This window comes from Lissotriton vulgaris, chromosome 7 (genome assembly GCF_964263255.1).
Source record: "Lissotriton vulgaris chromosome 7, aLisVul1.2, whole genome shotgun sequence".
Classification (NCBI taxonomy): domain Eukaryota; kingdom Metazoa; phylum Chordata; class Amphibia; order Caudata; family Salamandridae; genus Lissotriton; species Lissotriton vulgaris.
In genome coordinates, this window is record NC_141695.1 from 191,426,386 (window position 1) to 191,453,252 (window position 26,867).

Consider the following 26,867-nt stretch of genomic DNA (forward strand, 5'->3'; position numbering starts at 1 on the left):
AAGTTGCCAGTTAGCGGGCATGGGTGGATGGCAAACGAATGGGCAAGCATATCAGGTGTAACAAGGTGATATGGGCGAGTGGCAGTTGACTGGGGGCTGGAGACAGAGGAAGCGGCTTTGGCCACGCGCGTAATATCAAAATTCAGCAAATAGTGATCTGTCCAAGCCAAGGGAAGAGGGGAGAAGATAATGATAGGGATCGCCGAGAAAATTTGGTCTACAGTGTGACCTTTGTTATGTGTAGCAGTAGAGAAGAAAGGAGTAAGACCAAAGGGACTGGTGACGTCCAGGAGCCTTATGGTGTCAGCTGTATCTGACATGTCCATATGAATGTTGAAATCACCAAGTAGCATGCAATGCTTACATTTAATGATGAAGGGAGAGATGGCGGTGTGAAGGTCCTCAAAAAAAGAGCCTACCTGACCAGGCGGTCTGTATACCAGTAGTCAGGCGCAGGAGTGGCGAGGGGAAAAAGACAGAAGGAAGCCAAGTGTTTCAGCACCGTGACTATCGTCAGATGGAACAATGGAGCAGGAATAGCGACTATCAACCACAATCTCAACTCCTCCTTCCATGCCCAGCGACCGATCTTTCCTAAGAATGTAATGGTTTTGAGGAATAGCAATGGAAATGTCAGGACTAGAGGATTCTCCTAGCCAAGTCTTTGTCAGAAAAAGACATGCGGGCTTTGACTCTGTTAACAAATCAAAAAGATCAAGGGCATGTTTACTCAGCGAACGCGTGTTGAGTAACATGCATAGCTAATTGTAATGGTGAGTCGCACTGACCATGAGACGGAAACAAGGCTAGAGAGTCATGGCATTCATGAGATAAAGAGATGGAAAGTTTAGGGTGGGGGAAGTAAGAGGCATGAAGCGGAAACAAGGCTGGGGAGCCACAGCATTCATGAGATAAAGAGATGGAAAATGAAGGGTGGTGGATGAAAGAGGCAGGAGGCGGAAACAAGGCCAGGCTGCACTGGTATTCACTACCCAGGTATACAGCAGTTCTGATGAAAGGCTTCTGAGACAAACAGTGGGCCCCAACAGTTATTATTTCACAAATTAAGCTCAGTCAAGGACTTTGAGAATTCTGCCAGTGTTTCTTTTCATTAAAGCGTGTTTTTGCTTAGATAGTGGTGAGTTCCATATGAGGAAAGAACTCATGCAGGGTAGGCCTGTGATGAAGAAGACATGGTCTCTGAGAAATAATATTACTAGTAAGTAACTAGCTTATTATCAATAAAAGCATTTCTCCTACCTTCGCCATTCTGACCCAGAGAAAGAAAGACTCTGGATAAGTGCGGATGAAATGCGCGGCGCCATAGGCGTAATGTGAGGGAAGAACTAAAAAACAAGTAGTGTGAGCGGTAACTCCCCAACGTCTCTTTAACAAAATGAATGATGAAATGTTTGTTTGGCCCAAAGGCTTCATGGCGCTTGAAATGAGACTAACAATTTAGGGAACTCGGCAAAACATCCCTGTTTGGAGTGCTTTTCGAAAATATTCTATGTAATGCAGATTCAAAATTAATTCAATATACATTAAAATGATTATTACCTGTTGCCAAGTCATTCTTATAGCTTTGGGGGCCCGGAATTGCCCGAATTGTGACACTTCTAGGAGTGTGATGGTTAGTAGCTGTGTTGCTACTATCATTGGCAGCACAGCAGGGGCAATGTGTGGTGCAAGCTGCAGTGGCATCCTGATGAAAACCCTGCATTTATATTTTCACAAATTAAGCAATGCATTGAATGCACACTTTGTAACAGAACAGGCCTGGTTTTCAGGTTCAGATGTTCACAATGTCCTTAGAATGTTTCCCAGAAAAGGAGGGCCTGTTTTTGCAGAAGTAAAGCAACAGATCAGCGTCCAGCTCCCACCAAACTTCTCATTAATGTTCTGCAGCTTTGGCTTTCCCACTCTTCCCCAGTTAACTCACCGTGGCTTCCACTGTCCTGATGCCATCCGTCTGTGCACGGCCCTTACTTGTCTTCACAGGGTACGGAGAAGATTGCCGCTGCTTTTGACCTACAGAGAATGATAGAAAATTGTTGTCATCATTTGGGGTGGATTTAAACAGCATATCCGTCTATATACTACATTTCCCCCTACAGACGAAGCAACATAGCTCTTAGCGCTGCTGGACTTGGGATTTTTTAACAGAAACCACAGATGAAAAGGGAACCTGAAGCCTGGTCCGTGACACCGACACTTTTTAGGTCTTGTTAGATTACTGAGCTTTCTAGTCTTTTTACCCCATGTCAAAAGAGTGCAATCCAAAGTACAGAGCAAGAGTGGGCTTCGGGTCCGGCGACTTCTGTCATTAACCTTCATGTGTTTGTCATTTATTTAACATGTGTTTTATTACATTTTTCAAGAAAATACAACATAGATTGTGACTGGTCCAGAATTACAAACCTTTAACCATAAGAATGTCCTTTCAGTGATTTATTGGTTGCTTCCTCTAGAACTAGGAGGTAGTAACACACGAACTACCAAAAAGTAGGGGGGTTGAGCCCTAGGATGAAGCATGTCAGTATTGGAGTGAGTGAGGGCTATTAAAAGAAAAGGGTATTCTTCCCTTCCCACCCATAAACAACGGGTTGGTCATACTCATAATTCTCTCAAGAAACTTCTTAAGAGTATTACCATCACACACCAAGGAACAAACCCCCTCCCCTACTTTTTGGTCGTTCCTGTGTTGCCATCCCCTAGTTCTATAGGAAACAACCAATAAATCACTGAAAGGATATTCTTTTGGTTAAAAGTGTATAGAATAATAATCCACATTTGTAAAGCGCACAATCACCCGTAACGGTCTCTAGGCGCTGGGGGCCGTCGGGAAGATTAGGCAAGGCATTGCCCAGAGTCACATAGTGCTGAGGTAATCTGTGCCGGTGATCGAACCGTGATCCCCAGATTCCGGAGTCAGTCGCCCTAGCCGCGGCGCCACTCCTCTTCTAGGGAGGATATATCCTTTCTATCCTCTTAACTGAGGATCACTCTAACTGCCTGAGACCTTCTGGTCTTGAGAATTATGTTCCAGAATTACAGACTTCTGCAGAACTGTCTTCGTACTTGACCATGTGTCAAAAAGAAGTGATATGGGTGGGAGGGAGACAGGATTGGGGCTGAGGACCAGGGCACTGTTGGAAGACGTCAGAGTCAGGGCCGGACTGGGAACCAAAACCGGCCCCGGCAAAGTGCTCGACCGGCTCCTGGGGGGAGGTTGGGGGTGCGACCAAGCTCTTTGCCGGGGCTGGTTTTCGGCCGATTTTGTTACAGGGATGATTTTGCAGCTATGCTGCATACACAACCCTGTAACAAAAACGTCCCCCAGGGGCCCAAAACCGACCCCCACCATTACGGCGCACCGGAGCCCAGTGCCCGCAACGGTCAGTCCGGCCCTGGTCAGAGTACATGAGTTTGGTAGGGCTGAACCACACAGACACTGGTAGGATTAGGGGGAAAAGAAAAGGCCACAGGAGATGGCTGTGGGGCTCCCTATCGGCAGGAAAGAGGAGAGTGAAATACTGGAGAGTTACGCCCCATGACTCACAGAGTCAGTTTGTCATCTTGGGAAAAAGTGAGGAAATGTACGTGGAGGGTATTCCAAGTGGGGGGAAATTGCAGCGGCTGCTGGTATTTAATGAAAGTGGGGGGGGGGGGGGGCAGATCGAGGGCCGGGAATGTAGAAAAAATAAAATAAACACTTACCTGCCTGCTGCCTTCTAGGGTAGGAAGCAAGAAGCACCTGGCTCCCAGCCTCCAGATAGCCAATCACAGCCCTGCGATGCAGCATTGTGATCGGTCTGAGCGCTGTGGATCAGCGCTCAGCCAGACAATGGGAGGCTGGGCATATTCACCATGCAGGCTGTAATGCAACATGCAAAGTGCACATGACCGTTTGACCGGTCTGAGTCATGCGCACTTGGAGTGGGCAAACCATTCCTCCCCTGCCCTGTTCTCTGAACAGAGCAGACCCGCCCCTACCCAGCTGAGCAAGGGGAAAAATAAAATTATAATAACAATGAGTTATTATCATTTAATGTTTTCCTCTTTGACCTGCTCAGTGGTGCAACAGTCCTCTGCCTTAGCGGAAGTGCCACCACTGCTAAATGGGCCATTTATAAATGCACCGAACCTCCTCAAAGCGCAATGCCTGACTCTCTGCCATTCCGCATCACTGCACAGATCCATGCCATGAATCCAATCCAGGGGGCTGGGGAGAGTACCCATTAAGGGTGATAGCACATTTAGCTGGAAGTATTGCTAAACCTGTGATGAGTGTCCTGCCTACCACATGCTTTTCGTTTCTAAAATTACCTAGGGCACAAACCTCCCAGGCTGCTAATACTGAATTACAACTAGTTCTGTTACCTAGCGAAGTGTGGTGTGGACTTCTTGCCAATAAGAGGAGAGGGTGGGATAGGACATAGCATGTGCTGGACGTCGGCTAAGAACCCCTGGCAGCACAGGTATTCCAGATGTGTCACAGGGAAGAAACGGTTAAGCTGGTGTGGTGTGAGGTATGTTCTATGGAGAATGTTGATTTCTATGCCCTAAAACCGGGCCTTATGGAAGACCTTGTGTGAGTATTTGAGTGCTCTGACCCATTCAGAGTCATGGAGTGCACAATCTACATCGGTGTCCCATTTGTCCCTGCAGGAGACAAGTGAAGTTCCCATGTGATCTCTCATGACCCTCTAGAGGCACGTGCTAAGGCCACGTACTATCCCCATGGTGAGAAAAGTCGGGATAGTGGAGTGCATGGGAGGCGTCGTGTCTATTATGGAGCATTGAATGCCCTATCTGAAGGCACTGGAGGAATTGACCCCTGGGGAGGGAAAAGTCATCGATCAAGAGGTCGATGATTACAAGTTGGCCATCTATGAACAGCTCTCCTACGGTTGTAAGGGAGCAGTCATGCCAGGTTGTAAGGTCTCTGGATGTGTGAGGGTCTGGAACAGACGAGAGATACAGGACCCATGATGTATAGGGACCAATGTACGCCTAATGCATGTGTGCGCTATGGTTACCAAATGTCTGTGAAGTGGGGCTACCCTAGGTAACAGCACGCTCTGGAGGTCTGTGAGGGTGATGGAACTTGCTTCGCCAGCCACCATGTGAGCCACTAAAGTTGGGCAGCTAAATAATAAACCTTGAAGGAAGGTGTGCAAAGACCACCCTTCTCCACAGGGAGTTACAGTTTCCGTAAGGCTTTGCAGTGGTGTTTGTTGCTCTAGATAAACTCTTGAAGTAGAGCATCTAGATCATGGAAAAAGCCACAGGGAGTGACTACAGGAAGGTTAGCGATGTGACAAATAAGGCAGGGAAATGATCATTTTTGATATGACTGGTTTGCCCGTCGTGCTAGCGTGAGGGATTTAAAAAATCTGAGATTTCAGGGCTGTGTTCGCTGGAGGTTGCCTTCAGGGAGAGCTCAAAGGAACGCCTGGGAGACCAGTCGGCCCAATCAACCTTGAGATTTGAGAGCAGTGCATAGGAACCGCATATGTCCAGTGGTGCTTTACCACTTCTATTATTTTTTTAAACCATATGTTATTAGCATTTATACATTGACAGTGCTTACAATTGTACATATCCTGGTTCAGTCTTTGATGTGCATTCTTCCCTTTCTCACTTCTATTGTGACAAAAACCTGGAAGAAGTAGTCCCATTCCATGGTTTCAAAAGCCTTTTCTATATCAAGAATAAGGCACATAGCATATGGGAACTGGCGGGCCTTGGTCATAAGATGTAAAGGGCAGCAAGTGTTTTGGGAGGTGCTACTCCCTGGGACAAATCGGTTTTGATCAGGGCTAACCAGGTCAGGCAGCACCTAGGCTATTCCCCAGAATTTTGTTAATCTTCCCCAGAATTTTGTAATTTGTGCCAAGAATAGCAAGGATCAGGTTGTGATCAGGCTTTGATAGTGATGCCAAACCTGATTTACACAGGAGGGGGTAGGCTTTTAGTGCATAAGGCATCCTTGTTTACCTCGGCCAGGAGAGGAACAAGGCGAAAACTGAAAGGGCTGTCGTATTCTATAGAGAGACCGTCCAGGCCGGGCGTTTTCTTCCTGGAAAACATGCTGATGGCCTGTTTTATCTCGTGAGTAGTTAAGAGCTCATCCAAATCCTCTCGACAGATCTGGGTGACCATTGGAAGAGGGCACCCAGAGAGAAATAAGCTCATTTCCATTGCCTGAGGATGAGGGGTAGTAGCATAGATTGAAGAATTGTAAGTGAAGAAGTCTTCCAGAATAGTCTGCTGGGTGTGAAAGGTGCCCCGGTGGGTGAGGTGAGATCCAGGATGAGTCCAGAATGAGAGTCCTGGCAGACCGGCCAGGAGCCTACCTGATCTGTCTCCTTTATGGTGTGTTTTAGCTTTGTAACCCTTGAAGCTGAAGCAGCACATCTGATCAAGTCCTTCTGCATAGTGATTCCTGGTGTCCAGAAGGGCCTCCTGTAGGGAAGCATCAAGGACCACTACAATGTCCAGGTCAGAGATCTGGCGCTCGGCCCTGGTTAACTCTGAATCCAGTGTTTCATGATCACCAGATATTTATTGGACACAAAGCCAACGTGGGCCCACTTTAAAGGTGTCCCATACAACTACGCACAAGGATGCAAAGCCACCGTTGGTGGAGAAGTGCTGAGTGATGTGTTGAGCGTGTGAGGCTTGAAAGGCAGGGTCTTCCAATATCTCCCTGGGAAGGCGCCACATGGGCACCAGAGCTAGTGGGATGCTCCAAGAGAGGTTGACCGTGTGTGCATCATATTCAGAAAGGATGTAGCCACTACAGTCTGCCTGGTGCACAGCATCCCGGAGAGTGGCCAACAGAAAAATTAAGTCAAGAGGCACGCAGAGATCATGTACCTCTGAATAAAAAGAAGACATCCACTCACCAGGATGGAGCGACCGTCATGCTTGATCAATTACGGGTGGTTGGGGCCCCTCTGCTAATGCACCACCTGTGCATGGGAGGGGAGCAAGATATCTCCTTGGACTGAAGCAGTCCAAGGAGATATCAAGAAGTCAATTGTAATCACCCGCTAAGATCCTTGGGGTATCCATTTTGTGTGCAAGTGTTTGGAAAAGTGTGGTCCAGAACTTGTCTTGCTCAGTATTACGGGCGTAAATGGTTCCCAGGAGAACCCTGGAGCCATCAAAACAGCCTTCTACAATAGTAAAGTGTTCCTCCTTGTCCACTACGGTGTCAATTACCTGTACCGGTACGCTGGGGCAGACCCAAACAAGGGCACCAAGTGTATATGCAGAACGTGTGGTGCCTGTGACGTGACTTCTCCAGCACTTGCAGAGGCACTGTAATTCTGGTAGTGAGATGTGCATCTCTTTTAGGAAGAGGATTTGGGTGCTGTGGCATTTGACAAAAGAGTAAGCAGCGTACCGCTTCTTCGCAGAGTGTATCCCTCTGACATTTAGTGTCAAGAGTCGGCTGTGTGCCTGGGGAGCCATGTCATGGGCAGGGTGTGCGTGTCCCGGGGGATCCTCGCTTGGGGCCACATGTCACGAGAGCCAGTCCCTTCAAGGCTTCCTGCTTCAACATTCTTCGCATGCTCAGAAAAACATTTCGCTGGATCCCCTCCGAAACTAGGAAAACAGTCACCCACGCCCTGGTCACGAGCCGACTGGACTACGGAAACACCCTCTATGCAGGTACCACCGCTAAACTCCAGAAGAAACTCCAACGAATCCAAAACGCCTCAGCCAGGCTCATACTAGACATCCCACGCAACGAACACATCTCTGGTCACCTTAAAGACCTCCACTGGCTACCCGTCAATAAGAGGATCACTTTCCGACTGCTCACCCACGCACACAAATCACTTTACGACATCGGACCAGACTGCCTCAACTCTCGACTGTCCTTCTACACCCCCTCCCGCCAACTACGCTCTTCCGACCAAGCCCTCGCTACTGTACCTCGCATCAACAAGACCACCATGGGAGGCAGATCCTTTTCTTACCTGGCTGCTAAAACATGGAACTCACTCCCCGCTTACCTCCGCCTCAGCCAGAACCACCTAGCGTTCAGAAAGCAGCTTAAAACGTGGATATTTGACAAATAATCCTCCTCCTCCTAAGCGCCTTGAAACCCTCTGGGTATGTAGTGCGCTATACAAATGTTATGACTTGACTTGACTTGACTAGTTGAGGTGGGGAATATTACTGCCCTGGTACAGTAAATGTGGGTAGGGGAGTGGGTGAGGGTAAAGTGCAACAATTGGAACATGCTGTAATGGCAGCATACTCAAACGGGTGGAAACGAAGTACCATATCTGAAGAAGGGGCTACGGCTTGCCAGGGGATGACAGGGCAAAATGAGAATAGTGTGGCCACCTAGATTTACAATGAGGGTAGTGGCCGAGCCTTACAAATCCAGGGAGGTCAGGGAGTGGGGAGGACGGAGAATAAGGACTGGAAGGGGTGTCCGGAGGATTGTGGCCAGGTCACACTGTAGTATTTGCAGTCTGTGGTGTGACCAGTGGCAGTTGGGTGCTAAGGAAGTGTCCATGCGTGGTGATTAAGTCATCATTGGTTGTAAACATGTGCGGGCCCTGATCATCCACCGAAGAGCAGGCACTGTCCCGTAAGGAAGTCACTGCTTGGATTGCACGACGTTTGTACTTGATGATCTGTTCTGGAGGACAGGGGGGCTACCAGTGTGTCTAAGTGTCACTTTCACTGTTCTATGTTTGCTGGTCTGGGAGGCACTTCCTTGTGGGTTGATGACATTCCAGCTTGATGCTCTTTCAACTATTCTGACACATCCCTAGGGTCTGTGAACAAAAGGACTTGTTGTCTGAAAGAATCTTGAGGTGGGCTGGGAATATTAGAAACTATTTTATTCCGAGCTCGCAAACCTATTTTTGGCACACAGGAAATAGGACCACTATTGATGTACTGCAAGAGTGTAATTGGGGAAGAACATGACCGTGTGATTGTCCAGGGTTATGGGGCTTGCTGAACATATGGCCGACAGGATAGTATCACGGTCTCTGTAGTGTAGTAGCTTGGTCAGCACAAGGTGAGGTGGAGCACCTAGAACTGGGGTCACGATAGGACGCTGTGTGCTCTTTCCAGGGAGAAAAACAAGGTAAGGTCTGCAGCAGGTACAAAGAACCAGATCCGGCCATCTAAGAATGCCAATGGGTCATGGACCTCCAGGCCCTCAGATAGGCCCACAATTCGAATATTGCTTCTCTCGGAGTGGCTTTCACCGTCCCCGGCTCTCTCCTGGATCTTAACTCGGGACTGGAGGTCCAACAATGACAATCGTGCTTCATGCATTTGAGGTTGCAATGCAGCCATCTTCTTCTTACTTTCCACCACACGATCAGACAGCTTCCGATGGTCGTCCCTGAGGAATCCGAATTCGGTCATCAGGGTGTCCACTGTTGACTCCATGGATAAGCATGAGCTCTCCATGGCCGCGAGGACCTTGTTGAGTTTGTCATCCAGAGGTGGTGGATTGTTTTGTGCAGCATCTGGATTGGGAGTTTCCAGCACCGTAGTTTGTTGCTCCACTGCCGGGTGAGGCGGAGGGGGCATCGCCACCCTTTGTCTGCCCATTGTGGTTGTCGCGGGGGAAGCAGGGTGGGACGTTTCCATTGACAAGGATGCATGAAAGAGGTGATGGGAGGGTTAGGGGCAGCAATGGAATAGTGCAGAGCTTGGGCACCAATGTCCCAGGAGTGTAGCAAGGCTCCCCTTCCCCCACTACGTTGGGTGGTCCCCACCTGATTGCTCACCTGCTTCCCCCGCAAGCGCAGCTGTCCACATCCTGCCCAGATGAGTGTGACTGGCAAATATGTGGGTGGGCTCCACCCAGCGAATAGAGTCTGCAAGCAGACTGTCACGAAGTAACTTCCTGCATTATGAACCCCAATGTACCCCAAACTAGGCCAACTTTTTACTTACATTTGTCCTACCTTGCTCTGCATAACAGTTCTAAGCACTGACCTTTTACCCAGTTGTGTGCTAAATAAATGTCAATTGATTTCCTTGAAAACTAGCCTTATTTATTATGCATGAGGATTGTTAGAAACGTCTCTGCATATGACGAACATAACAGCATGAACATACTCCGTTTAAAAGTCATGGTCATCTTCATCCTAGGGCGAAAGAACTGCTTAGCATAATTGCAGGTATTGTTCTATGCTCAGTTGCATAATCGCATTCACAATGTATCAATTATGTATGGAACTCCAAGGCTATCTTTATGGTATAAAAGACCAGTACCAACACTAGATAGAAGCTTCCATGCTGACAGAAGACTCTGGGGTCCCGGCCTAGAGAAGCTACAACACGCAATGGTCTGACATCCCTTGATGGGGATCCAGCTTGAGACCAAGAGGGGGTCCTTTGTTTTCTCCCATCAGGTAATGGGGTTGGCTCCTTCCTAGGTGAATCTTGGATTGACTCCCACATACATGCTTGGTACACTTAGGTAGGGTTTGCGTTATTGGAGTATACTCGATTACTGCCATGTATCTATATGCCTGCATATAATTACTGTTTTAGCACCATGGTAAAATTCTACCTTTTATTTACTCTGTTGTTGCTTGTAATCTTATATACCTGTTTCTGGCTAATGATTGTTGCAGCAAATGTGTTTTATAATAGAATGACGATGGTTCAATAATGAAAAATGAAAACGCCCCCATCGTCTATTCTGTGTATCTCTCTGAGACTAAGTGAGCATGTTTGACTTAGCAAAAAGTGCTGTAATGTTTCTACAATCCCTGATCAAGGGTTTTCATGTTAAATGGTTGCCAGAAACAAATCGCTCCTTGGTAAGGTTAGGGGGCTGATATTGGCACTGTGCGCTAGCTGGTCTAAAGGCTAACATATCCTTTGGGGGTGTCTGGGATCAGTCTGGACATCAATCCCTTAGTTCATGTTGTCTAAATGCACATATCCTATATAGGTTTGTAGGAACTACACGACGTGGCACCACCAATGTTGGTATGGTTCTTATTTAACAGTCAAATCTGAGTAGTTCAGTGGTGTTTTCTCAGAGATCCCTACTCACATTTACGCATAGACCTCTGGTGTGGAAAGAGGAATATCCACCGCAGCTGAGTAGTTATATCCTGTGTATTGGCTGTAGGTTTGTTTAAGCTTGAAGGATTATTGGGGCATATTATCAAGGGGGTTTATGTCAGCTTTTTTGGCTTTAAAAGCCAAGAAAGTGGAGATAAAATTATCTCCCTATTACCTAGCTGTCGCTAACACCAGTTAGCGACAGCTAGTAGGAAATAGCGACCATCTTGGGCCCCGCTTTGCATGTCAGTGAAATTTATCACTAATGACATGTAAAGTGGGCGTGCCAAGATGTTAGCGACTGGAAACAGTTGCTAACATCGCTATCTCCTATTACCAACTTTTGGAGATATTCGCGCTAAGCGCGAATATCTCCAAAAGCTAACACCTGCCCTGAGCAGTTCTTAGCCATGTTATCCAATGGGAGGTGGATAACATGGATAAGAGCATTTGCTCGGTAATGCATGAATATCGCTGACTTTTCAGCGATATTCATGCATTGCGGCTGATTTTTATCGCTTAGGAGATAAACCTTGATAATATCAAGGCTCCTAAGCGAAAAAAATCGTCGCTACACGGCGATAAAATTATTGCCGCTAAGCCAACCTAGCGATACTTATCGATAGTTGTTGGTAATATGCCCCAAAGTTCCCCATATTGTGCATACCTTTTTCTCTTTTTCCTTACAACTTCCTTCCACAATGTCTGTCCAAGATGGCGCTGCGAATGCAGAGAAAGCTGAGCAGGAAGGTGCTCCTAACATTTCAGAAAATTGCAGAAATGCACTTACTATGAAATAAGCCGGTTATGGTCTCTCATCAATAGGTGGGACTGTCACTTTTGTGATTGACCTAGTTAACACAAGCACCAAGGCTTGACTTAGTTGCGCACACTTCACCTGGTGTTATAACACCACAATTTCAAAATCAAATCTTTACAATATTTTCCAGTGTTTATTTCTACATTTTCCAAATTATATACTCATTGAACTTATTCACAATTATTCATCATTGTGCATTACATTACCAAGGTATCATTACATCCATGTATTTATACAAAACTAATGTCTACATTCATTTTCACAAATTCATTAGATGTTCAAATATTGGCGCACTTTTGTGATTGAGGCACACGTGACATTCAGGAGAGAGGCATTCTATTCTTGGGTCAAATTCCAGATGCACATACACATGTGTTTCATACTATCATTCCAGATGAGAAACCTGAAAAATACTCTTTGTACGAGGACAAAGAAGTCCTGTTAACTTACCAAGAGCATATAAATTGGTTTAAAGGCGCCCTTCCCACACCACTGAAAAAGTGAGACTTGGTCCACTCAGCAGAGACGGAGCGACTTGCCCGGTCTTAGCTGCTTACTCACCGCATCCAGAAATTGATACCTTGCCAGCAGCAGACTTACATACATTTTACAAAGAGATAGTGAAACTATATAGAAATCTTACACAGTTCGTAATGCAAATATTTGCAATTCAACCATCAAGGGTCACTCAAGCTGGTCAACCACAAGGGACTGCAACAAAAATCACCCCACAAACGCTGAACGCGATTGTGGAATGAATGCCCACTAAATGTGAGCAAATGCCATTCTGCTTAGCACTGAAAATAGCACAGCTTGAGGCAGTGTTTTCCATACAGGCCCACAAGAAAAACACAGAATACCGACAATTTGCTTGTCAATGGGATAGCTCCACCGATAGAGGATTGTACCACTTGGGGCACAGTTTTCGCAGCCGTTTACACCAGAACCCATGATACCCCCCTCAATAGCAGTTATACCAGAAGTATTTAAACAAATACAGAATGAGTACAGGGCATAACCTGCCCTGGACTTAGGAATGAAATTGATATGCAATTTTGCACAGGTATCAACAATTATGTTAGCTAACATAAAAGGGGAGGGAGCAGCAGTGGCTATACGTCAACGCCTGAGGGAATGCACTCCTGCACAATAGGAGCGAAAACTACCTAAGATTACCGGACATACCTATGCTTCGCTGGGTAGAGGTAACTTGGGAGCTAGACCTGTGAAACCACAATTAAAGGTTAATCCTGAAAAGGATAACTCAAAGCAAGCACCTGATTCTTCTAAAAAGTAATGGGAAAACAAACAATCAAAAATTAATAAGCAAAATGCATCACAATCAAGGGGTGGGTCTCCTCAACAGGAGCCCTCTCATAGAAAATACAATCTTAGGAACCATGATAATATTTTTTTAAAAACTGACAGGTATCAGGATACTGATACACATTCCTCTCGTTCCTTTCTGGGTCCATCCAAAAACTCTGAGAGGGAAGGATTTCAGAACACAGATCAGAAGAGTAAGCCAAGCCAAGAGACACACATCGCACTTAACCACTTGTGTGCTCAGGACGGCCCCCGGAAGTCCTAAGTCACGCTGGGCATGTGCTCAGGATGGCCCCCGTCCGTCCTGCGCACATGCCCAGCATGACATAGGACGGCCAGGGGCCATCCTGAGCAGGCAAGGGGTTACACCCCCTAATTAAATCCCTGCACCACTGCCAAATTCGCTCCACAGGGAAGGGGTTAAGACTACATGATCAATAAAGAAGATAAACCCAAAAATAAGAAATGCCCAGGCTACTGAACGGGGAATGGGCTCAGACAATGCTAGACATTTCAGTTGCAGTAACAATAGCTCACCAGAATCTGATGGAATTTCTGACAGCAGCTTTGAATGAACATATCACACTGAAGAGACATCGGATACAAGGGTAAGCTTCCCACATTGTTTGCATGACCTTACGCTCAAAATGGAAGGGGACATGCCCAGGAAAGTGAAAGATCTCTTTTGGGAGACCCTGACATATGGATATACAGCATCCTTTTGGCTGAAAGAGATTGGCCACCATAGTTCGTCATGGAGTGCCCAAAGGGGGAAAGAGGTCATTTTACCTGCTTTCTCTGACCTTCTTCCAGAATCACTAAAACACACATACATGCAGAAGTGGGCATTAGTGCTTGCTCCAGCACTTTACCGCAATCATGCAGGGTGGGATGCTGAGTCACCTCACCATGAAATCCCAGTAAAAAAATACTTCTACACCACAGAGGCAGTACCCAATAAAACATGACGTAAAGAAGCAAGTCATGGAAATCCTAGATCAACTTGAATACCAAGGTTTTGATTGAGAATTGCACCACATCCATGAATAATCCTTTGTTTCCCGTAATGAAACTTGACAATTCCTACTATCTAGTTTTAGACTACAGGCATTTGAACACATGCACAAAAACATTTGCAGTACAGAATGCACACAGTCCCGCATTAATAAATAACATTGTGCAGAAGAAATACAATACTTCATTAGATATCTCAAATGGATTCTTTTGCCAGAATATAGTGCCTGAAAGCAGACATTTGACAGCATTTTCAGTGCTCAGCTCTAAACACCAATTTTGTAGACTGCCCCAAGGGTATGAGAATAGCAGCGGGTTGTTCTCAGCAATAGCTCCAGAGTTACTTCAAAATTGTGATGAGGAGGCATTGTCCCATGTAGATGATATTTATCTGATGGACAATGAGTTATTGGATCACTTGCACAGGGCGAACATCATAATTTTGGGATTTGCCACTGTGGGTTACAAATGTAACTTTAAAAATCAAAAAATGGCCACCTCAATGTCCTAATTTTGGGATATGAATTATCAAGTGAAGGAAAAAGCCTGGCAGTAAGCTTTTTGAAAAGGTGTGCTGCTCCAATCTCCAAAGATTCCTAAATGTTGGAGAACATACATTTTGGATTACGCACAAAAGGTAAAGCCAGTTTGCTGCATGAGTGAGTGGGTGGGCTTCCAAGATGTGTTGCTCAGTCAAGCTCCTGCTGGTAATGCTAAGGAGGTGGTGCCTGGAGGGGCCATGGGGCTCATGAAGGTTAACCAAGTTATTTCCCTGCTGATGTCTCTGGTAGAGGAGTGCAGGGGAAGTGGGCCCCTTGGAGCCAAGTAGATGCCCTGGGGTACCTTCAGGGCAGAGTCCGTGGAGTGCAGGTCCAAAGAGGGGAGTGTACTCCTGCTGTGCTCACCGATGGCAGGTGTGCTCACCTGTATAGGTCTCAGGTGGCAGCTGCTATGGAACAATCTCCTTACACGTTGAAGTAGAGCGCGGTGTGCAAATGGAAAGTGTGGGAGAAGAGATACTGTGAGCCATTATGCCAACTCAGCCCGCCGGGGAGCCCCTGCCAGGACCCTCACCTGGAAAGCGTCCTTCACTGCAAGCCCGGCATGTAGCTCTGGGCTCTCAAACATTGTTATCTGTGATGGCCAATGCTGTTGACAGGGCCCTGCAGGCCATATGGAGGCTGGTACCTGACGGTGTCATGCTCAGAGGTCTTCGCAATCTTCCCCAAGTGCTTTGTTTCCCAGTTCAGGACTGAAGATTACCTCCCAAGTCATTGCAGTGCACTGGCTGGCTTTTGCATGGGTAATAGAGCTGTTTCAGGCCTCACAGATCAGAGAGGCTACTGCCCATAAAGTTGTGTGCGTTGGATGACGAGCGCTGCCGCCACAGGTGTTGAGTGGCTCCCCGGGTTTCACTGAGGGATGGAGCTGGAGGATGATGAAGTTTGGCAAGTGTATCCCTCTCAATAGCACTGCAAAGCTGGGTGTTGCGAGCCCTGTGAGCCAGTTGCAAGCCTGTTCGGGGCTCTGCCATGCTCGGAGGTCTTCTCGGCTGGGACAACGAACCCGGCTGTCTCCAATCTCAATCAATGGCCCTAGTCTCTCCTGAGGGGGGAACAGTAGGATGGCAGGGTTTGGTAGGCCCAGTGGAAAGATTTGGCATGATTAGGTGGCTGGGCGAGGGGAGCTCTAACAGGGAATGATCGCCATTTTGGCTGGTGGAGCCATGCCCCTTCATGTGTTTTTCATGGTTTGTCATTGCTTAGATGGGTTGTTTGTCTTGAAATTTTGTGGATGGTCACATTGTCCCATTTGTGTTGATGTTATGTTTCCTCTTTCAAAAAGATGAAAGGGATTCCTGGAAAACCAACTTGATAAAGCATTTCTATGCTTGCAAATGTGGGTGAGAAATGGAACAGAGAACTGAATAAGTGGCTAAAGCAGAAGGCAATGCAATCTTGCATAACCACGGGCAAAGTGTGGCAATGTAACATGATGATGTTGCGTTTGCCTAAACTGAAGGACGATTCTATGCCCCTATGATTGAGCTATGTTTCTTGGACACTCAAAGACCACCGACCATGGCATCTCACTAGTAGGACTCGATATACCCTACTCCAGAACTGCCTCCAGGTCCTTATCTCCTGCTTCAGTAGGTGTGATCTTTTAGCCAAATACTAACATATCTAGGCACCATTAACAGCCTGTATTGCTAACTCTTTACCACCTTTAGTTTTGTTTTTAGTGTTTCAAGTTTTCAAGTTTTATTTATATCATGACGCAGTGAATTAAAACCAAATATGATTTTAATATTAAAACACATTACTATCTATCGTACACACAAATAAATCTGAGTTGTGATATAAAAAACTGCAAGTGTTGACTGTCAACATAAAGTGCTGCGTTGACTTTATATAACCATGACAGGGTCTATGGAATTGTAACCATTCTAAGAGTGATGCGATGGCATTTGGCAATGATAACAAGTTGGAAACACACTTTTACAGCAATATAATGCCACCTATAAGGGTAGGGAGAGGTTAAAAAACCATAAAGAATGGAAAAGTTCCAGCTATTGCAAATTCATAGGTGAAATACATTGTTATTGACATGCTTGAATAAAATACAAGAGAATATAAAAATATTAGTCAGCATTGCAAGGTGGAATTATTAGTGTCACCTACATTTAAAAGTGTAGTATCCATTTCAACTTTTGTGTTTTTTGAGATTTGTGGTTTTTTTCATACTCATTGCTCGCTCGGACGTATATTTGTCCTTGTGCCAGGGTGCTGTTGGAGATGTTTTCTGTATTTACTGACAAACAAAATTAAAGTCAAGCTTCCAAATGTGGATCTACTGTTGTAATGCAACTGTCTTTGAAAATGGAGACACCATGTTCATCCAGTACACTAGCTGGGTGGATTAATGCACCTGAAAATGGAGACACCATGTTCATCCATTCCACTAGCTGGGTGGATTAATGCACCTGAAAATGTAGACACCATGTTCATCCAGTACACTCGCTGGGTGGATTAATGCACCTGAAAATGGAAGACACCATGTTTATCCAGTACACTAGCTGGGTGGATAAATGCACCTGAAATGGAAGACACCATGTTCATTCAGTACACTAGCTGGGTGGATTAAGGAACCTCAAAATAGAGACACCATGTTCATTCAGTACACTAGCTGGGTTGATTAATGCACTTGAAAATGGAAGACACCATGTTCATTCAGTACACTAGCTGGGTGGATTAAAGCACCTGAAAAGGGAGACACCATATTCATCAAGTACACTAGCTGGGTGGATAAATGCACCTGAAAATGGAAGACACCATGTTCATTCAGTACACTAGCTGGGTGGATTAAGGCACCTCAAAATGGAGACACCGTGTTCATTCAGTACACTAGCTGGGTGGATTAATGCACCTGAAAAGGGAGACACCATATTCATCCAGTAGACTAGCTGGGTTGATTAGTGCACTTGAAAATGGAAGACACCATGTTCATTCAGTACACTAGCTGGGTGGATTAATGCACCTGGAAAGGGAGACACCATATTCATCCAGTAGACTAGCTGGGTTGATTAGTGCACTTGAAAATGGCAGACACCATGTTCATTTAGTACACTAGCTGGGTGGATTAGTGCACTTGAAAATTGAAGATACCATGTTCATTCAGTACACTAGCTGGGTGGATTAATGCACCTGGAAAGGGAGACACTATGTTCATCCAGTACACTAGCTGGGTTGATTAATGCACCTGAAAATGGAGACACCATGTTCATCTAGTACACTAGATGGGTGGTTTAGTGCTCCACTTCAAAGGGACCACTGGGTATATCAACTGGACTTCTAACTCTGCCACTTGAATACACTACTGGACCCATGAAGAACTCTGCCAGGAAGAAGAACTGCTGTGCTGCTAAAAGGACTGCCCCTCTGCTGGACTGTTGCTCTAGAAGAACTGCTTTTCTGCTGTGCTGTCCTGCTGCCCACTACCCTCTGCCTTGACTGAGGAAGGACTGGCACCATCTCACTTGAACCTAAAGTGCCTGGAGGGCTTACTGGCTTGTCTCCTGTTCTCAAGGACATCAAAGACTTAAAATCATCCTGAACTTCACCTTTGCTTGCTGCAAGTCTTGCTCTGCCAAGTAGTGCCACCCCAGTCCTTGGCCCTTGGAAGTGGGTATAATGTGCTGCTTCTACCCGAATCCATGTGTCAACAACATTGCGCCAATCAGAATTGGCACGTCTCACTTCACATCTATGCATGGCTGCTGCTGCGAGGTCCGCGGACAAAGCATTGTTGATTGTGTGGTGTATCGTCTCCAGTTTCCGACGCCTCTCTGTCTTTGCCCAACTGAGCACTGATGCTTTGCTTCAACCCTGCTGTTTGCCAACGATGCATCACCTCCTTGGTTCCCACATCTCAACACTCAGGTACTTTTCAGCTGGCCAAGGCTGGTCCCTGTATCCGACTTGCGCTCCATTGCGGTTGGTCTGAATTTTTAGATCTAGCGTGACCAGATAGCTCCCGAAGACCATTTACCATTTTAAGCACTACAATTTTATTTAACCTTTGAAAATTTATAATTCCTGATGTGAATATTGAATTTTTGTCATTTTTGTCTTATTTTGTTCATAAAAATATAGTCTATTCTTCTAAACTGGGATGGAGTCTTTTGGTGGAGTTTTCAGTGTTCTTCCTTTTGAAGTGTTGCAAAATACTTAACACATTACCTCTCAGGATTAAGCCTGACCCCTCTGTGCTGAGCTACCAGGGGATGAACACAGGTTAATTTAGAGTGTGTTTGTGACTTGCCCTGACTAGGATTGTGGTACCTGCTTGGACAAGGTGCATTCCTCTGCCAACTAGGAAGTCATTATCGAACACATACTTATCTACGCATACTTAAATTGTAGAAAACGCATCTCGTTCAGAATCCTAAAAATGATAGTACTGAACTGGAGGTTAAACATACCTTTCCGTTTCCTGATGCAGCAGACCAGGAGAACCAGCAGCAGAATGATGAGCAGAGCCCCTAGGACTGAGCCCACCACAATTCCAGCAATGGCGCCAGGGCTGAGACCAGCTGCCTTTCCTGAGGGAAGCAGAAGAAAGACTTAGTGCATGTGTATCTTTCAACGTAAAAAAGGAAAACAACGAGAAGAGTAAGGGGAGGAGGAAAGAGAGAAGGAAGCCAATAGCATGTCATCAAAAGGCAAAAGAGGAAGTGACTTCCCACTTCATTTGAGCTCTCACGCCCAATGACATCACAGGACGCTACTGCCACTCAAAGGAGTAGGGTTGGCGCTGCTGTATTAACATGCAAGTTGCCTCAACAACTCTAACGGTGCAATCAAACTGTTCCCATTCCATTCAGCAGAAGTCAAAGTAGAATATAAAGTTCCGTGGGGGTTCCAACTTTCACCTCGACTCTTAAAAATTAGACCACTCTTTAGAATTCTCAACCCCAAATATATGCAATATTAATCGCTCACAGATGACACACCGATTTATTTGGCGGTCCAAGGCACTCAAGGGGATTGTTGTGTCTTCAAAGGTGAGGTCCTAGATTCCCTCTAGGGTCTGAAACACAGATGACCAACAACAGCGGTGCCTTGAAGAAAGGTAATCTCTACAGCAGGGAAATCAATATCTTCCCTCATCCTCCGGAGCAATTTGACCTACAAACGTCCTTTGCCAAAGAATATCTTCTGGAAGTCCTCTGGCACACATTGGCTCAGTGGTTAAATCAATTATCTTGGGTCTCTGTTAACTCCTCACACAATCATGTATATTGATACAAAACATAATGAAAGGGTGGATGGGACACTTTATATTCGAAAGTTGATTGCAATAATGCCTTATTGGGGGGCTCTCTTCATAGCATTTAGCCTGACAGCAGGTCTCTAAACTAAGAAAAGGTGAAATTGAAATTTGTTTCCACACATTTTGCGAAATCTCAAGAAAATGACTCTAAAGTATGTATCCTTCATGTCACCCAGGTATTGCGCAAAGGGAAAAGAAAATGCCCCCTTCCAGAAGATTTCTTCTCAAATGAGTTCCCTACATAGAAAATGTGTGCAATTATATAATTGTGAAACTCTAAAAACATCACCAATGTTGCCTACAGCTAATACAAAAGTCGCCTGGGCCCACCTTGAACAGAGAAGAAACAAAGGCTATGCTTATGGTTGCAAAATATCAAAGGCCTAGCTCCGCCCACTTCTGCCAGCTACAAAGATGCAGGCATCGTTATCAGAGGAAAGCAGGACAAACCCATAAGTGAAAGGCCGCATGATGATTGCAGGGGGGCGGGTATTACATGTGCCGCGCGCAGATTATCAGAGCACTGGCGGAGGGATACAAAGGCAGAGGCGGAGGGATCGCAGACATGCTTAGACATCGATTACAAGGTGTCGAAAATTACAAAGATAACAGAATTTCTTAATTTATCTTTTTTCTGTTGCGGGTTCCATGAGGAGAGGGTTAAATGGGGTGGGGAGAAGGGACAGGCACCAGTTGCTCGAGCACCTAAGCTGAAGGTTAGGGGTGAAGGTGGGAAAGGATGTTCCAATCATAATGAGAAAACATTTTTTTTCCTGTTTTTATATCTGACCGTGTGGTTGATGCTCAATGAATTAAACCTGCAAAAGTGGAATAATGTCATTTTTTTCTTCTATAACTCGTGCGGATGTTTATTTTAGTTGCCCGCTGGCTTCTACACCGTGCACAGAAGCCAATGGGCATGGACGCCGAGATCATGGGTTCGCCACTAGCAGGAAAGGAGCCAGCCTAGGTCAGAATGCATGACTCAGATACATGTTGGACTCGGACAAAAATAGGCCTGGCCACCAAAATAAAATTGTCTCCCATTAATGAATTAGAAAGCTAAAAAGGTGGTCAGTGTTTGCAAATTTGGGCAGTTTTCAACTGTATAACAGATGTATAAGTAGATCCCTGAACACCCCTCTCCCCCCCCCCCCCAGGATATTGCAGCTAAAATTTATAAATATAGCGGCACAAAAATGGGACTTTAAGGTTGCAAAATTTGGACCCCAGTTTGGACCTAGCCATTGGACTCAAGCTGGCCTGGCTGATGAGGGGTGAAACCCCAAAACCGGTACTAGGATACTTGGTTACAGTGCAGGGAGGACCAGGCCCGGCAGCTCAGTCTGGACTGTTCCCATGAGGCACAGGGTCAAGACTGATTTGCATATGGCTGGGTTCATACTGGAATGGCGTGGTGAGCAAAAAACTGATGGGTTTAGGCCCAGATCTCTGCAGGGATGCCCCGGGCCCACGCAGGGGGCCTTCCTAAGAGGGCGGCCCCACTAAGTGCCACAGGATGGCAGACGACGAGCCAGCCTCCCAGTGTTTGGGATCCTCGAGGGTCCCCTAGGCCGACGTCACTTCCGGGCAGGAGAGGGCGGGACGGGAGGTACTTATACCTCTCGGACCCACTGAGCACCCTCTTTCTCCTGCTGCCCTGACGCTGTTTGCTGCTGCTGTATTGAGGTCGCTTGACCACAAGGTTAGTCAATGCGGGCCTTGTTTGTCCCCCCTCCTCTTCCCCAACCTAAAGAGGGGTCTCTCTTCATGCAGGCATTGCCCATGGAGGGGCCCCGTCCCAGCTACGGCCCCGGCCTTGCGCATTTTAGCAAGTATTAAAGGCCGGGGGTGTTCGGGGGTAGAGGAGCGTGACGTGGTCGGGGTTGGAAAGGTTGGGTCCCGCAGGAAGAAGCTGTCTCTCATCTAGATTGAACATGACAACTCTGGACAAAGTCGCGGCCTCGCCTTCTGGTTGGGCCCGAAGTTAAAGCGCCTACTTCAAACCAGGCGCCTTGTCGCGGCGCTTTCTGAGGGCTAGGCATTCCTCCCCCCGTGTATCGGCGTGCGGCATGCCCTTACACACTTGAGGGTGCAATTGGGTCTCGAGGGGGCAAGTAAACTGAGACAAACCCTCCTTAGCGGGTGAGACAGTCGAGGGCCTACGGGGGCATTAGCACAGGACCGGATGCGGTATATTTGAGTATGGCTGAACGGCCAGTAACAGGCCTCGGGACCAGCTCCCAAGCGTCTGGGGCATATGCGCTCTCCCGGCCTAGGCCCCGGGGGGGCAACCGTCACGCGACTTTCGTCCGCAGCACCTCCCCACGCGACTTGTTGCGGATCTCGCTGAGGGGTTAAGGCTGTCTACAGCGCTTTGAGGCAGTCAGGCTGACGCATTACAATATATTAAGACAGCGCTGTTCAATTAAGGTCATTCCACCTAGGCGCCATGTCGCGGCTCTATCTAATGGGTTAGGACTCTAGCTACAACGCTTTGAGGACCGTTAAGGGAGCGCTTTTCAATTGCGTAAGGGTAGCGCTTTTTTTTAAGACTATGTACGGCCTCGTCCCCACAGCGGGAACCCGGGCGAATAGATCACGACCTTCGCTGGTGGGCTAGGCCTTTTTCTCGCAGCACTGTGAGGCCCATAAGGATAGCAAATTTATTCTTAATGTGTAGCACGTGTCTTTAATGTCTATTGGGTGGCCTTGTTACCGCACAGGCGTCTGTGAGGTGGCCGTCTCTGGGGAGGGCTAGGCCCGTTAGCAGCGATTGGAGGCCCAGTAGGGCAGCGCATTTACATTGGTAAAGGTAGTGCTTGTCTGAGTAGGTCTGTCTTACGGCCTCCTCACCGCAGCGCTTCGAGGCCCGTTCTGCGCTTTGAGGCTCAGTCACTCAGTGTCCTAGGGATGTTGTGCCTGAACGTGTATCATTACGGTGCTGTGGGCCCTGTAGAGTTTGGTGAGGGCGCTAGGCCCTAATGCTGTAGAGGAGTAAAATGAGACGCAGACACAGTAGCTGGGGGATAGGTAATGGGCCCAGAGCACGTGCGCTCCGCCCCTTTATTGGCCAGTGTCACATGACCTGTGACGCCTGGTGGTGGGTGGGTGTTAGGTGTGCAGTTACAGAAAGAACTGAGACACTAGACCGTGTCTTACGTTACTACATCCCTCCCAACCTTAGTTAAGCAAATTGCCCTAACTAGAGTTCAACCTGTGGGGAAAAATACAGTTCATTCAAAACCCATAATTTACACGACGACTCCCACGTGGTGGTCTTTTACTGCTGGTTCCGTTGATTGCTGGCAATGTCTTTTCTTTGCCTTGGCAGACTTGCAGCTTGTAAGTGGGCTTTACAGTCTCTCTCGCTCTGTTCCACATCCTGTGAACGTGCAGAAGTATAAATATACATTGAGTCCCAAGTGTGTTACTTTTCGCTGGACCGTCCTGTTCAAAGTGCTTGGTTGAAACTGGTGTCTGTTCTTGACGGGACCTTCAGCTGCAGGTTATCCCTCTCACGGATACCCCTCTCTTGTGGGTGTCCCCTCTCACTGGACGACCCGGAGGCCCTTCTGCCGGGCTTCCACTGGACCGGTGTGCATGCCGCCTTGCCTCTTCAAACATGTTGAAGGATGTCGCTACGGGTCATCTTCTCCGTGTCCGAGTTCCACCTGAAGGGTGTTGTTGGCACTGGTTCAGTCGTGTGCGACCTTCGGTCTTTCAGGATCTTCAGCGTGAGCTTCAACAGTCCGTCTCTCGTGTGGGACCCGCTGCCACCGGTGTCCCTGAGTCCTCTGCCCCTGGATGTCCGCGGCCCTTTCGTCCATTCCATCCCAGAGGTGGGTGTTGCCAACAGACCGGCATGCTCGCTTCTGTCCTTCCTGGATGACTGTCTGGTTCGCACGTGGATGCTTGGTTCCAGTGGTGTTACTTGTATCCCGGTCGTGCGTGTGGACTGTCGTGCACCTCTCACGTTCTCCTCGGTGTTTCCCCTTTTGAGTGTCGTGGTGTCTTGGTTCACACTCCTCTTAGTTATCCTCCATTCTCGTCGTCGTGCTTCTGACCTCTTTTCCTTTCCTTCTCTTCGGTGGTGGCAGACGTGCCACTCAGACCTCTTCTCCTTTCTCCTTCTTTGGTGGCGTCACGCCACTCAGACTTCTTCTCCTTTCTCCATCTTCTTCGCAACGCGGTCTGGTCACCTTGCTGTTACATCTTCCTAACCAGACTTCTCCAGGCAGCGTGCACTCCACCTGCTTCCATCCGGTCCTGTCCTGGTTCACGGACACTGTCTTATCTCGTCAGTCTGTGACTGGACCGGGCTTTGCGATCTTCTCACTCTCTTTAGACGTTACATGTTGAGTTGTGGTTGTTGAAGTTCGCTAGTCGCTGATTGTGGACTGTGTCTTGCTGTTCGAACTTCTTGGACCTCTGGTCGGTCCATTCTGCCGATGCTGGCAGGCTATCTTTTATCATTACCCATTTAAGGCACGTGCGAGAGTTAAGTGATTTGTCTGAAATCACTGTATGTGAACGCGACCCTAAGGCTTGAACCCCCAAAGTCGGAAGCGCTAACTCTGCTTCCTCCTTATCTATTCGTACTTGCTAAACAAACCAGTGCGGTGCTATAATGCACTGGTGGCAGAGTGACCAGGCAGCATGGTGCAGGTGCCGGGACTGGATATACTATGAGAAACTGGTGCTCGACAGGGTCCTGTAGTAACGTAAGACACGGTCTAGTGTCTCAGTTCTTTCTGTAACTGCACACCTAACACCCACCCGCCACCAGGCGTCACAGGTCATGTGACACTGGTCAATAAAGGGGCGGAGCGCACGTGCTCTGGGCCCATTACCTATCCCCCAGCTACTGTGTCTGCGTCTCATTTTACTCCTCTACAGCATGAGGGCCTAGCGCCCTCACCAAACTCTACAATGGCGACGAGGTCGGTAGTGAAGCCCATGTGTGCCACTGCCCAAATTCGATAAAAAAGGGGGAGAGAGCTGCCCGCCTAGAGGGCACCCCCTGCAACACGGCACGGCGCGCCGAGAAGCCTGTGGGCACGTCGGAGCCCCGCGGACACAGCACGCAGTGACCGGGAGCACACCCTAAACCTTCTCATGTAAGAGCTCCATACTTTTGGGTTGCATTCGCGCTGAAGACCTAGTGGTTTCATGCCTCAGGGTCGCGTTCACATGCAGTGATTTTGGACAAATCACTTAACTTGCATGTGCCTTGAATGGGTAATGAAATAACTGCATACTTCTGAGCCGAGTTCGCGCTGCCGACTTTGGTGCTAGAACCAGGGTTCAAGCCTAAGAGTCGCGTTCAATTTGGTGATTCTGGACAAAGCACGTAACTCTCACGTGCCTGAATGTGTAATGTATAAACTGTGCTCATGAAAGCGCTTCATCCTTTCGGGTTAAGTTCGCTCTGACGACTTTGGTGCTTTTAACAGGGTTCGTGCCTTGGGGTCGCGTTCACTTCCGATGATTCTGGGCAAATCACTCTCCCGTGCTAGAATGTGCAGGTAATAAACGGGGCTCATGAATGCGCTCAATACTTTCGGTTCGAGTTTGCGCTGCCGACTTTGGTGCGGGAACCAGGATTCGAGCCTCAGGGTCGCGTTCGAATCCTTTGATTCTGGGCAAATCGCGTACTCTCCGGTGCCTGAAGGTGTTCATAAAGCGCTCCATACTTTTGGGCAAGTTCGTGCTATATAAACATGCAAAAAATATATACATAAATAAACACAAGGCATCGCTGCCACGCTCACTGGGCAGTGCGCACATAAGCTAGCACAGTTTCTTATGTACGTATTCGGGCCACGTCCACCACTACATTGTCCACGCCCACTTTTTGCTGCAGGTTTCTCCGTGGCTGTGCTCATGGCCTAGTGTGCACAGGCCTAGTTGCAGCTTGCTTGCAGTAGGCAGGTTACAACCATTACCTGCGTCGACGTTCCCGACTCGTGTGTTGGGGCGAGCGGTGTTTGGCCACCGGAGGGCAATGCCGCGATGTGTTGCTTCCTGCACAACACAGTCGGTTACGTTTGTATTGTTTGGGATGTTGTCCCATGCCTGAGGGTGCAGTGTGGAGCTGGGCGCATACTGGCATTCCAGCGCCGTGCTGACCGGAGGGGCTAATCACTTACTCCACGTGCTTGAAGGGGCAATGGAATGTGTTGGGCACACAAGCGCGCCTATATCATTCAGTGTTTCTGGGCAAATCACTTAGCTCCCTTGCCTCTATGCAATATAGGAGGGTGCACACTGGCGCACCTTTATGCTCATGGCAGCAAGGACAGTGCTTGGGTGACGCAATTGGTCGCAGCCCTATCAAGGGAGGGCGGTGTAGTGCTGTTAGCACTCTAGTGTACGCACGTCCCACGCACCCATGCATCCGCAGGCCAGGCGTGGCCTGCGGGGTTGAATAAATGGGGGACGCGCGCTCGAGCATCTCACTTCCGACCGACACTGGGTGTGAGGCTTACTGGTTGCTGCTGCGCACGTCCACCCCTGCGCAAGCGACTGGAGCCCGGGAAGGTCCCATGCCTCACCCCACAACATTGGCGACGAGTGGAGGGTGCCTGACCCTCGCCCAATGACTTCGACCCGGCCGAAGTCATCTGCTTGCCTTGCGGTGCCTACCGCGTGTAGCCTGGTGCCGCCTGGGTCGGAACCTGCACGTCCTTGCCTGCTGACCGCGTGGCGCGTGGTGTTGGCGGTGGTTGCTAATCTGCTGCCATGGCGGACGATGATGCCGCAGCACCGGTCATCAATATTCCTTTCCAGCACG

At 47.8% G+C, this 26,867-nt stretch overlaps 1 protein-coding gene across 1 annotated transcript in view; it reads right to left on the reverse strand.

Annotated features, from left to right (window-relative positions):
- Nucleotides 1-26,867, reverse strand: part of LOC147701158 (uncharacterized) — a 277,400-nt gene that overhangs the window by 23,811 nt on the left and 226,722 nt on the right. The window contains exons 4-5 of the mRNA XM_086929919.1: nt 19,221-19,340; nt 1,943-2,031 (exon numbers count right to left, since the gene is read on the reverse strand). Of these exons, the coding sequence (XP_086786045.1) occupies nt 1,943-2,031; nt 19,221-19,340 (209 nt within the window). The remainder of the gene's footprint in view (nt 1-1,942; nt 2,032-19,220; nt 19,341-26,867) is intronic.